The 11,436-nt window shown below is 44.2% G+C and overlaps 3 protein-coding genes across 3 annotated transcripts; 2 read left to right on the top strand and 1 right to left on the bottom strand.

Moving 5' to 3' along the window:
- Positions 1-448: 448 nt before the first annotated feature.
- Positions 449-1,149, top strand: PHALS_14056 (uncharacterized protein; the record flags this gene model as incomplete). Its single annotated transcript, XM_024729790.1, has 4 exons — positions 449-503; positions 571-651; positions 721-857; positions 919-1,149. 4 exons carry the CDS (start codon positions 449-451, stop codon positions 1,147-1,149), a joined length of 504 nt encoding a protein of 167 aa, XP_024580133.1.
- A 1,329-nt stretch (positions 1,150-2,478) lies between these two features.
- Positions 2,479-3,044, top strand: PHALS_14055 (uncharacterized protein; the record flags this gene model as incomplete). Its single annotated transcript, XM_024729789.1, has 2 exons — positions 2,479-2,666; positions 2,732-3,044. 2 exons carry the CDS (start codon positions 2,479-2,481, stop codon positions 3,042-3,044), a joined length of 501 nt encoding a protein of 166 aa, XP_024580132.1.
- Positions 3,045-3,402: 358 nt separating this feature from the next.
- PHALS_14054 (Armadillo-type fold) lies at positions 3,403-10,193 on the bottom strand (the record flags this gene model as incomplete). Its single annotated transcript, XM_024729788.1, has 8 exons — positions 3,403-3,452; positions 3,523-3,893; positions 3,969-4,381; positions 4,450-4,905; positions 4,968-5,246; positions 5,326-5,520; positions 5,578-9,777; positions 9,858-10,193. 8 exons carry the CDS (start codon positions 10,191-10,193, stop codon positions 3,403-3,405), a joined length of 6,300 nt encoding a protein of 2,099 aa, XP_024580131.1.
- Between the last annotated feature and the right edge of the window lie 1,243 nt (positions 10,194-11,436).

Here is an 11,436-nt window from a genome sequence, read left to right as displayed (position 1 = left end):
TCGCTCACATCCGCTCGCACCGACAACACGCTTCAAAGATCGCACAGAAAATCTTCACTGTCTTCCCCAGAGGTTGATGATTACAAAATGACAAAACTCCAAGCTAATTTAGCTGATGGATTCTCAGCCAGTTGATTGATTTAGGATCGCGTTTCATATCTTTGTATAGAAAACTTTAAGCATTCATCCAGCCAATAATCAACCGCCAAGTATTCACCTGAGACTTGAGCACTCGTATTTAATGTGGCTCATTCATGTTTTTTAGCAATTATTGCAATATAACAATAACATGCTCAGATTACGTCGTGGTCTCCTGACGCTATATGCTCTTATCAAGTGCCAGTACAACAAATTTCGATTCGATTCACTTGCATGAGATAAAAAAAGGTGCTGCCTGCGCTAATCGTGACCCGATGCTTGGTCGGATATACGATGAGCAAGCGGATTAATGCTGATAACATGCAATAAACGAAAAGAAAGAATCATTAAGGCAAACATCAATGGTGTGTTAAAATATCATAGCTTATTGTTAAGTGTACTTACAATCTCGTTGTTGACTTGCTCTCGTAGGTTCGACGCCAAGTTCTTCAGCCAAAAACAACGTTGTTCTTGTCATAGTTCGCTTTCAACAGAAGATACTTTTAAAAATGAGTTGGAACGGATCTGCAATTACACCAGCGCTGAAATAGCCTCGAGTGATTTTTTATCACGAAATAGCAGCTCACGTTTCAATCTTTGCACAATTGGAATCAATGCGTGCAAAGTTTTATGCGAAAGACTCAGTTTTCGATCTTGTAAAACCCTTCGAACGACCACCAATTGCTTTGGTCTACAGTGTTTATGGTTTCAATGTCCCGGTATGTGCATCTCAGCAGAAGGTAATTCATGCGTGAGATCTCAAACATTTTTCTCAAGCAGACAAAAGCCTATCACGAGCATGGAATGCTCACGTCACGTGGACTTGTGTCTGTTGTCATAGTGGCAATACCTCGACTGGCTGCCACCTTTGTGCTTCAGGTGCCGTACCTCGTCGGTGCATGTGAGTCCTGCCAGGTAGAAGAGAACGGGCACTTTGTGACTGTCGCTAGCGCAAGGTGGCAAGAAAATGCTAAATTTCATGTTGCTTTACGTGGTGACACTCTCATGTGAGTACCGCTTAATGACGACTTGACTTGCTTCAAAAGCTGCATTTGCAAATTGAAATACAAGAATTGAGTATATCTTGACTTTAGAATCTTACCTCAAGCGTTTCTTGTGATCAAAACAGAACTTCGAAATCATAAAATGCTTTTTACACTGAGTGAGATAAAATCAATAGCTCTCCTGTTGCAAATGTATTGTAGTGAAGCTGGATGCTGCTTCTTAAAAGTAGTGGAAATGAGCGACAAAGAAACTTAATACTGATCGAGTTATTGTCATCTCGAATCACGAAAAACCCTGGTCAAGTTGTTGATTTCTTCATGAGTTAAACTTCCGAGCTTATCGGCTACCACGCAAGTCCCCATCACTGTCACGTCTGTCCAGTTGGCATCTTTTGCACCAACCATGAGGGCGCCTGGAAGTGCGCACACAACCTTCAATCACTGATAGCGATGAGCTTCCGTCCGCCACCGAATGACAACAACATTAGAACGGACAACTAGAGTGGTCACTTGGTGTAGAATCAATCATCACAGCCACCTGGCAAAACCGTGGCCGCCCCTGGAACGCTAGATGATGCAGCATCGACCTCGGGATTGACAATCAACACTGTCGAATTGCCGACATCAAACACCAGCATCAACCAGGTCTCAGCTTCATCGACGGCGGAAGCTGCAGACCACTCGGTGTCCGGCCAGCCCACACAATATGACAACACGGAAATGCATAATGATACTGTGATATTTGTCATTCGTAGTCGAGAGCGTGATCTCGGGCGCTGATATGCCATATACGATATGCAGCCGACGTGACATCACCTTCATCAGAGGTGCATGTTTCCGGAAAATATATGGTGAATGGCGTAGATGTTGCTTGTGGTATAAGTACAAAACCTCATTTTCTGGTCCAGCGCTAACGGCGAGCGCCAGTCGTCGTCTCTCTGGGTACATGCAGTCGTCCTGTGCACTCGTCGTGCAATCTGAATGCTCGATCGATCTGGCCATCCTGAAATTAAGCTGAAGCACTAGTCTTCTTTTATTTTTCGAGAAAGTTAAAATGCTTCGCTGCCTTTGACTTGGCACTTACATCCGCCGAATGAAATGACATGGGTCATAACCACGGTACCATGCGACAACGTATCCATTTGTACAATGGTTTCCTATGAATCATAGGTAGACAAACCTCACATCGATTTTTTATTCGATCAAGCACGTCTGGGAGAAGAATCGGGAAGTCGGAAGGATCAAATTCTGGCGCTGCTAAAATTCGAAGCTAGAAGCGAAAACATTTAGAGAATCAATGTATAGAGGAGTGCTGCGATTTCTTCTTGGAAGCGAGATGACGAAATTCACGTTCAAAGACAGCAAAAACATCATGCTGAGCGGAAAGTGGACCAATGTACTTCTAGAAGTGCTGGTATTTTACGTGCGTCATGGTGAACGGTATCCTTTGTTCCCATTAGTGCGTAAGCGTAAGTTGGCAAACAAAAGCTGGAGGAGCCCGTCAGCAAGAGGTAACAAAAGAGTGTGCGTCAATATGTGCGTGAGTAGGCTTATACTACCTACGATTGAAGGATTGAAAAAGACGTTAGTAATGAAAAAGCCGATGCATCAACATTAAGGACTAATGAACAGTTGTCCATCGAGGTGTTTGCCAGTAGCTACCCAAATTTAGTGCGATCAAAACATCAGAGCTTGCAACCGTCACGAGCGAAGACTGACAGTGACGATGCTGAAAAGTTAGGTTTGTGTCGGCGTGATGATAGTGATTCTTACATTATCAGCATTGATTACCAGCATTTTGCCGGTGCAATGGTGTGCGGTTTGACTGCAATTGATACGCCGTCTACAACAAAGATGGAAAAGGTGACGTCTACTCAGTACGTAAGGATCAGCAGTGTGTGAAACTTTGACCAGCACCACTGACATTAACGTACGAATGTTGAGAAGAAAAACATTTGGCTTGCGAATGATGTAAGCTCACATTCGGTGAAAGCGGTCGCGAGTCTAGGAGAAACGGCACATGTTTGCGTCGAAGTGATCAGTTTGTCAAGAAATGAAAAATTGGGAGCAGCGAAGAAGCGAAGACTTTGATACATCCTGAAAAAAAGCTCGCTTTAAATGTTGACGGAATCCGAAGCCGCCCGAAATGCAAGATGTAATTTGGTGTGGGTGCTGTCATCGTCGATTGTAGCTCTAAAAGTGTTGAAAAAACTGATAAATATGTAAAAAATAGGTGAATATCATCATCACCATGTAAATTCTAAGCTTCGACGAGCATCAAAACGCGCTGTAAGTTTTTCCCGATGTCGTCTAAGGAAACAGTGTAATCAAAAAAGGAGTTCAGTTTGTTAGCACTCGGTCACGAAAAAGATTCACGTACCAGACGATTGGGAGCTTAGCACTTGTTTCAAGCTTCGTAACGTTGCAGGTTTCGACAGCAACAAAGCACGCGCTTTCTGATTGTCGTATACAAGCGACCAGAGAGCCACTGATATGTAATCCAAACAAATCAGGTCTCTGGGCGTTTCACCACTGGCACGAACGCAGAGATCAACCATCGGATCCAGTAGTTCTTCCCAGAAAGCGAAGTGGTTCTTGGCCGCTTGAGAGAGGGACAAATTTCGCACGAATAAGCACCCGTGATGCCGAATGTTTTGATCGGACAGATGAAATACATCGTCAAACACAAAGGAAAGCACAGTTCCCACGCTCGTGTACAAGTAACGCGCCCCTTCTTCGGAGCAAGCGATGCTGCTAAGTACGCTTAGCATGTTGCCAAGGTTTTCATTTTCTATGTAGTTCATTTTGCTGGTTTGTCGAACGTACCTCAAACGATCTTGAAGCGAGCTAACCAACTTTGGAATCGACCCCGTCTTGACAGAATTTAACATACAGTCTGAATTTAGTAGAGCAGCTTTAAGCACTTGACATGCAGCGTTGCTCAGTGCCATATCCGCTTCGGATGGAATGGTTTTACCGAAATTCCCTTGGGTGTTGAATGCTGTCATCTCACCTCGAAAGTTCGCCAGATCCAGCAACAGTGAAACCAGGGACGTGGAAGTGTCTCCTTTTCCAGTACCAGGCGTCAGAAACGTTAGCAGCGATTTCTTCGCTTTGTCATTCCCATAAATATAATTTGCCAGAAGATACAGAGTGCGTATCATTAATTCGGACCCGCGCATATGAGCCGTCTTCATCATGTTCCAATTCGTTAGAATGACATGGAGAAGACCCTCGTCCTTTAACCAGCATGAAGACATCAACACGAATACTTTAGAATTATCTCATGTGGTAGCATTTTACGTACCTTTACTAGTTGCTGGTTGTCCTCGTCGCCTCCGATAATAGAAGTCAAGATTTCCATATGTGTCTGGATGCAGCTAAAGAGATCTAGCACGTATGCATCCCGTGAACTCGCACTGACATCATTTGAACTCCTATTTCGGCTGCCGCTAAGTCCACCAGCTATGCGTATCGCAGTAAACAATTCCTTGATACTCGTCATTGCAAAAGGCACTCCACGCTTAATGTGAACAAGTGGGCGAAGAGAGGGTTGCCTCGATTCAAGTAAAACTTGTAGTGCACATGCTACACGTCGAATAGAAGCCAATGAAGAAGCGCGATCTTTAGCTTCAGATGCAGACTTTGTATCAGCCAGTCTGAGCTGAGCCAGCTCTTGGTAGAGTTCAAACAAATTGGAGCACAGTGACTTAATTACAGCGGCATCTATAGCCTGATACGATCCAGGTATCAGAAGAGACACCTAAACGAAAGTATAGATGGTTGGTCAGCAAATAAAGGTAACGACATCTGCATTACACGAACCGCAGCCACAGCTCGACAGAATGACACTCGAAATTTAATCGGGTGCTGAGGTTCTAGCAGCTTTGCCACCGTGAGTATAAAATTCGCCCCTATATCCGATGCTGTCGATGATAAAAAATCTCTGATATTTTTCTGATCAAAAGTCTGCATTGCCAAAATGCTAAGGGTGCTTGCGGATAGATCAAGAACCTCATAATACTTGTTTTCTAAGTGTATGTCGTCCATCAAATCATAAATCTCTTTGACAAGTTCCATAACTTGGTACTGCAAAGTTGTATGCTATGCCAACAGGACAAAGAAATGATCAAAAAAAAGTTAGGCACGTTTAGGGCTCAACGGCAAAAAGTGACTAGATTACCAAGAGGAAGAACGCCACTTGATCAAACTCATTCCTGCGGCAAATTGTCTGTAGGAGATTAAGAAGTTCATTTATTGTTTCTAAAATAGCCGGAAGCAGCGAGTGTCTCCATGCAATGTCATCGCAATGCGATAAGAGCATACAGCTCGAGCAATAGCGATAACATTTGAGCTTCCATTCTCGAACGGATAGAGCCTGTGCAAACTCTAAACATCAGTGACTTTACCGGAAATGTAAATATTGTGCTCTCACCTGAATTAAGAGCGGGTAGATATCATAGTCCTCTTGAGCTTTCTCCAGCTCTTTCTGCATATCCCCAAAACGCGATGCTATAGTGTCGTTTTGTACAAATGTTACTCGAATTAATCGCAGAAATGCGCTTGCAGTATGAACAAGTAATTTGTTGCTTTTCAAGATGCTGAAAAGAATGCGCACCACTTTTCCTGCGAATGTATTACCATGAAAAATCGTTGACAGCGCAGCTTGTTGTTCTTTAGTGCGCTCGTGAAACTGGAGTATATTTTGCATTGTAGCCGAACATGCTGCTGCACGTACAGCATCCGATTCGGTCTTATCCGTCGATATTTCAGCAGCCATTTCCACAAGTTGTAATGATGGAGGATTTATAGCTGCATTTTGTTCGATGACACGATAGCCAAGCTCACGAATCGGTGAGACGTGGTCAAACAGAAATCGAGACGCCCAGCTACCATCGAGAAGAATACTGCTATCTGTATGCTGCAGAGTACTGTTGCTGGACGTAAGAGACGCACTCGGGAGCGTCTGTAAAATGGCGATCATGCATTGAGATGCAGCAATAAAGACGTCCCGTTTCATAAATGAGCCTGGTATGCGGTGGCGACATACAACCGTAAGCAATGGTGCGATCATCTCGACAAGTCGCTTGCAAATTTTATCGCGGGAAGGCTTGGATAGACGAGAAGTTGCATTTTCGCCCACGCCTTGGGCGAATTGAAGCAGAACTTCTAGCATCAAACTGTGGAGAACCGATTCAATCGCATAAGCTGCTGAATATTTCGTGCAGATTGTCGAGATGATATCAGTATCAGCAGCGAGTGACAAAAACAAGTCTTTCACCTTTGATGTACTCACATTAAGCAATAAACGCGCCATCTGGAGAGGAAATATCGCGCTTTTCGATATTTTAAGAAGAGGAAGAAATTTGCGCTTCACGACGACAAGAGCTCGTAGCTGTTCTTCTCTAGTCATTGCACTGAAAACAATGCTAAGAGTGCTGACAAGCGACCCTAAAATTACTTCGTCTCGATCACTTTTCGGAGGCTTGGTGACATAACGTTCAAAATCGGCCTCCCATTCGTTCACAAAATGTTCGCGTCCAACACACCACGCTTTACATATCATCATCAAATGATATAGTGCGTTCAAGCACTTTCCGTGCGAGGGTGCCTCTCGAAGTCTGCGAGCTATGAAGGCGTATTCTGCACTTAAAGCCGAAGCAAGGTGATCGCTTCCCCTGAGCCCCATTTCGTCTGTGCAACAGCCACTAGATTTCTGACAAACAATCGACTGGATTTCCTGTAACCATAACACATTCGATTGCGTGGTCAGTTGCTTAAAAGTAGCTTGCAGATGTTGTTGTAGCGAAAGGGTAACAACGAAACATCGCGCCCAGCGATTTGAATACAAGCCAAAAGTCGATTTAAGCATATCGGGAATTCTTGCGTTTATAATTTCTGAGCCGTCATCATTTTTCAGATATTCCATTTGTGCTTTGTGAGGGATAAAATTCTCGGCAGAGCACGTCAATAGAAGTATAATATAGTACATTTGGGCCCGAATTGAGCTCAATGGATGAAAGATTAATAGAAAATATAACTCCACCATATCACTTGTATGTTGCACAGCAGAACGCAGCATTCGGCTGCGAAATAATAGAGTTCGAAGCAATAGAAGCGATTGATAAACCAATGGGGAGTTAATCTGACCGGCTTCCGTTCGGAGGCTTGCATGAATTATTTTAGTAAGGTCCGAGAATCTGGCAAGCTCTTCAAACAACGTGAACGTCTCAGCTGACGCATTTTCAAACACCACCACTAACTCTTTAAGTGCCGCTACTCGCATGCCTTGTAAGGTTGAAGAAGTTCCAGAAATTACTTTGTACAGGTGAGACAACTTGCTTAGCTGTGCCGATAACTCGTTTTCATTCGGGGTATATGCTTTTGTCTGACTAACTGGCAACGGCGTCTCCATCAGTGTTACTTCCAGGTTCACATTTTCGCCATCATTAGAGTAAGGTCCCCCAAATGGGTCTTGTAGGACTTCTCTATGTTTCGAGATCCAGTCAGCACTAGTCGAGCACGTCCGAGACAATATGCGAAGAATTCCTGACGCAGCGGCCTTACGAATGTATGATGACTTATGAAGCAAACAACGGCAGATCGAGAGGTATCTCGTATGGTCAGGTACAATAGATTCCAATTCAATCAAAATTTCTGCTAATTTAGATTGAGTTTGATGTTGATCTTGTGATGACATTTCGGATGATTCGATGTATGCAAAGTGCTGAATCAATGGAATTACCGGTTCAAAGAGTGCCACCTTATCGCCTGTTAGCTGATGCAAAGCTGTACGGAAAGTTGCCCAAAGTGCCGCGTTATTTACTTGATCATTTGCGTCATTGTGTGTAGCTAATATCAGTAGCAACAACGTCAAGAACTTTGGTTCAGCTAAAATTTTTACAAAGCACTGATGCCGGTAATCGCTCAATCCTTGCGAATTTTCATTGTATAGGCTGTCAGTCAATTCAGAAAATCCGTGAAAGAAGTAATATACAATTGCTTCATTTGACGTAGACGTCGTCATCTGACCCAGTCCACTCAGCAGATCACAAAGAATGAACTGAATATTTTCCAGGTCATTATCTGTTGGCCTCCTGTCGTCATTTCCGGCTTCTGCCGTCATGACAGATCGAATTGTCAGAAGTGCAGCGTCTGCAATTGCCTTGACGTTCGATTCACCGAAGGCTGTTCTAGCCTGAAGAGCTTTTCGCGCAACATCAATAGTTAAGAAGTCTGGTTTCTCCTTCAACTCAAAATCTGTTTCACGGTGTTCTTTAGCAAATTCAACGAAATCAAGAATTTGCTTTGCATCTTGCCTCGAAGATTGCTTTAACTGAACGAAAGCATAAATTGTGGCGTCGATCTGTGAGAAATCTTGAATGATCGAGTCTTTATCCCACTTTTTAGCAAATAAGCTTGAAAATACTGGATTAGCTATCCATGTTTTGACCGATTCCCACAGCTGTCGTGGAACAATAATTTTGTCACTTTTCGTGCTACAGCGCCCTTCATTACTTTCAGATTTAACATCCACCACCAAAAAGTGATGCGCCGAATACAAACGTAATAGCCTAATAACAAGTTCTACAAATTTCCATGTCATCGAATGCGTTAGCTCAAGATCGCTGTTTATCACTGAATGACCTAATTGGCTTGCTTGGAAGGGTCTACAGATCCCACAGATTATATCAAAAATACGCTCGAGCCGCAATTTATCCAGTTGCTGAACGCTCGTAATCGTAGGATCTGTACGGCTCTGTTCTGGAAGATCAGGAAGTGCCGAAATAAGAAGATTTAGCAAATGCAGTCGAGGATGTCTAGCCGATCGCAATAACGGCAAAATGCAGACAAAAAGCTTGTATATGGCTCCACTGAATGAAAATTGCTCTAGATGGCTGTCAGTCCTTCGTTCGGAAATACTAAGCACGTCTTCTCCAACCTCCACCCTTGCACGTGGATACAACACGCGAAGTGTTTCGTACGAATCAGATGACTCCACTAGCGCACGAGACTTGTGCACCACATAAGTTGGATCTAGACTTACCCTTCGTGAGAGTCTTAGCGCATACAAAAACGACTCGATTGCTTTAAGACTTGCCATCACTATTGCACCACAAACATGTCCACGCTTGCTTGAATAAGTTGCGCTGCCTAATTCATCAAAATAATTTACACCCAAAGATATTTCCATCGCTTTTTCCATCAAAATGTCTGAGCTTTCTTCATTTATCATTCTCGGCATCTCGGGCAAAAGTGGCTGCTGCAATAAATGTAATAAATATTGCAGTATCAATGGACGCTGCAAGAAAAGTTCAGCTGGAAAATTTCTCAAAATATCGTTCCGAAATATCGCACAAGCTGCCACAATATCCCGAGTCTCGGTTCTTAGCTGAAGTTTCACCTCAAACTCGAACAAATACTGATCATCCGCCGACACTAGCGTAACCTGAGCGAATCGCCAGCCAGAAGCTTCCAACTCGTCAACTTTAGGTGCTAATCGTCGATTTGTCAGCATTTTACTGACTATTTTTGGTTCAGCCTTTGGCTGAAGGTTTTCCTTTGGGTTTCCTGTCTGCTTCTTGGACTTGCAATCTACTTCCACCAATTTTGTCGTGTAAATTTGCTTTAAGAGCTGCACAAAATAGTACAGGAACGTTCCATTATTATCAAACGTTGCACCAGAGTGAAGATATTCAATTATTGATTGTTGACCTGATCGAAGCTCGTCTGAAGCTCGGGATTAGCATTAGCAGCTCGTTGGAGTTTCTCTGCTGCTCCATGGTGCTGTAAACTAGCCAAAAATGCTTCCGAATGGTTTTGTACCAGTAATTGTAGCACATGCAGCGTCTCCACTCCCATCGGCGGCTCCAGACAGGCTAGCAAAGCAGGCACAAGTGTACAGTGCAGTGGCTCCAGTTCCTTGTAGTGTATTAGATGCTCTCGAAGCTTAAAGAGTAAAGTGTGCAATGCTCGATGTCGAATTCGAGTCAAAGGGTGGCGAAGCTTGAGCACAAGAGCGTTGATTCGCCCTGATGCTGCATCGCTCATCACGAATGCGGTTATAATGTTCACTCTGTGATCATAACTATCACATTGCCTTTAACTAATTTAAAGCATACGACACCAATAGCAGCAATTAAAGCAGGTTGAAAAGGGTAAATATTATGACCTTTCAAAGTTCAATATACTGTAGACGGAGCTTCTACAGCAGAAACTGCATGTGTAGGAAGGTTTTTAACATTCAATAAATCAGGTCTCCGACCTCAATGTATTTAACATTTCTTCTTCCGTCTCCCTATTCCTTCTGCATGTCTTGTCTTTCAGCCATCGCATCGCGAACGTGTCGTAAACCTCATTCTGTTAGAAGGAAAAACTCCGACTTTTTACGCACGATGAGGGGCTGACATCAGCTAGCCGTTCGGTTATTCCTCCCCATCTAGCCCTGATCCATGGGATGGCGGCTTCAGCGGGACGCGAGGATTGATAAGCTCGTTCGCGTATATCTGGTTGATAGATGCACTGCATTGCTCAAAGCAAACACTACGAGTGACAACATAGCGTTCCAGCGCTTCGGCGTCTCTGCGCAGGCGCTGCGAAGGATGTCTTCAACACCGCGATGTTGACATAGTCAACTAGGTGCCCAGCACCCCAAATATTGTAGACTAGAGCTTCCCAGTGAAGCGCGGGTCTCTACAGAGACTATTGACTCCGGGAGTTCATGTTGTCGAAAGAGACGATCGACAAACAGCGTCGCTGTACCCACGCCGTCGATGGTGTTCGGCACTGCCGCAACATGAGTCATCTTGATCAACCAGCCCACAGAGACCACTACAACCGTGTTGCCTGCCGAGTCCTTCGGCAGGCCAAACACAAAGTCTATACTCATGGACTGCCAACCCCTGAAGGGTACCGGTAAAAACTGACCAGCGGCGCCGCCGCATTCGGAGAGGTTTTCACCCTTTGACACGTCTTACACGTGCACACATATATGCTCGTCCACTTGAACAGCTTGAGCCACCAATATTGGCAGCTCACCGAGATGTACGTCTTTTCACGACCGAATCGGCCACTACGTTGGGTTTCGTGAGCCCCATCGAGGATACGGTATGGTAAATTCTCATCACGAGGAGCCACAATTCGTGGTCTATTCGTTGAATTGGTGCTATAATACAGCAACCCGTTACTCAACCCATATCGGTGGAACTGTGCGCGCAAACGCGACGAAAATTTCTTGTCCGAGTTTCCAAACTCGTTGCTTCCGAAAGCCTGTAGCAGCGCTACACACATACTA

This window comes from Plasmopara halstedii, assembly GCF_900000015.1.
Source record: "Plasmopara halstedii genome assembly, contig: Scaffold_816, whole genome shotgun sequence".
Lineage (NCBI taxonomy): Eukaryota > Oomycota > Peronosporomycetes > Peronosporales > Peronosporaceae > Plasmopara > Plasmopara halstedii.
Note: the sequence above shows the minus strand (reverse complement) of the source record. Positions and strands in the feature narration are given on the sequence as shown.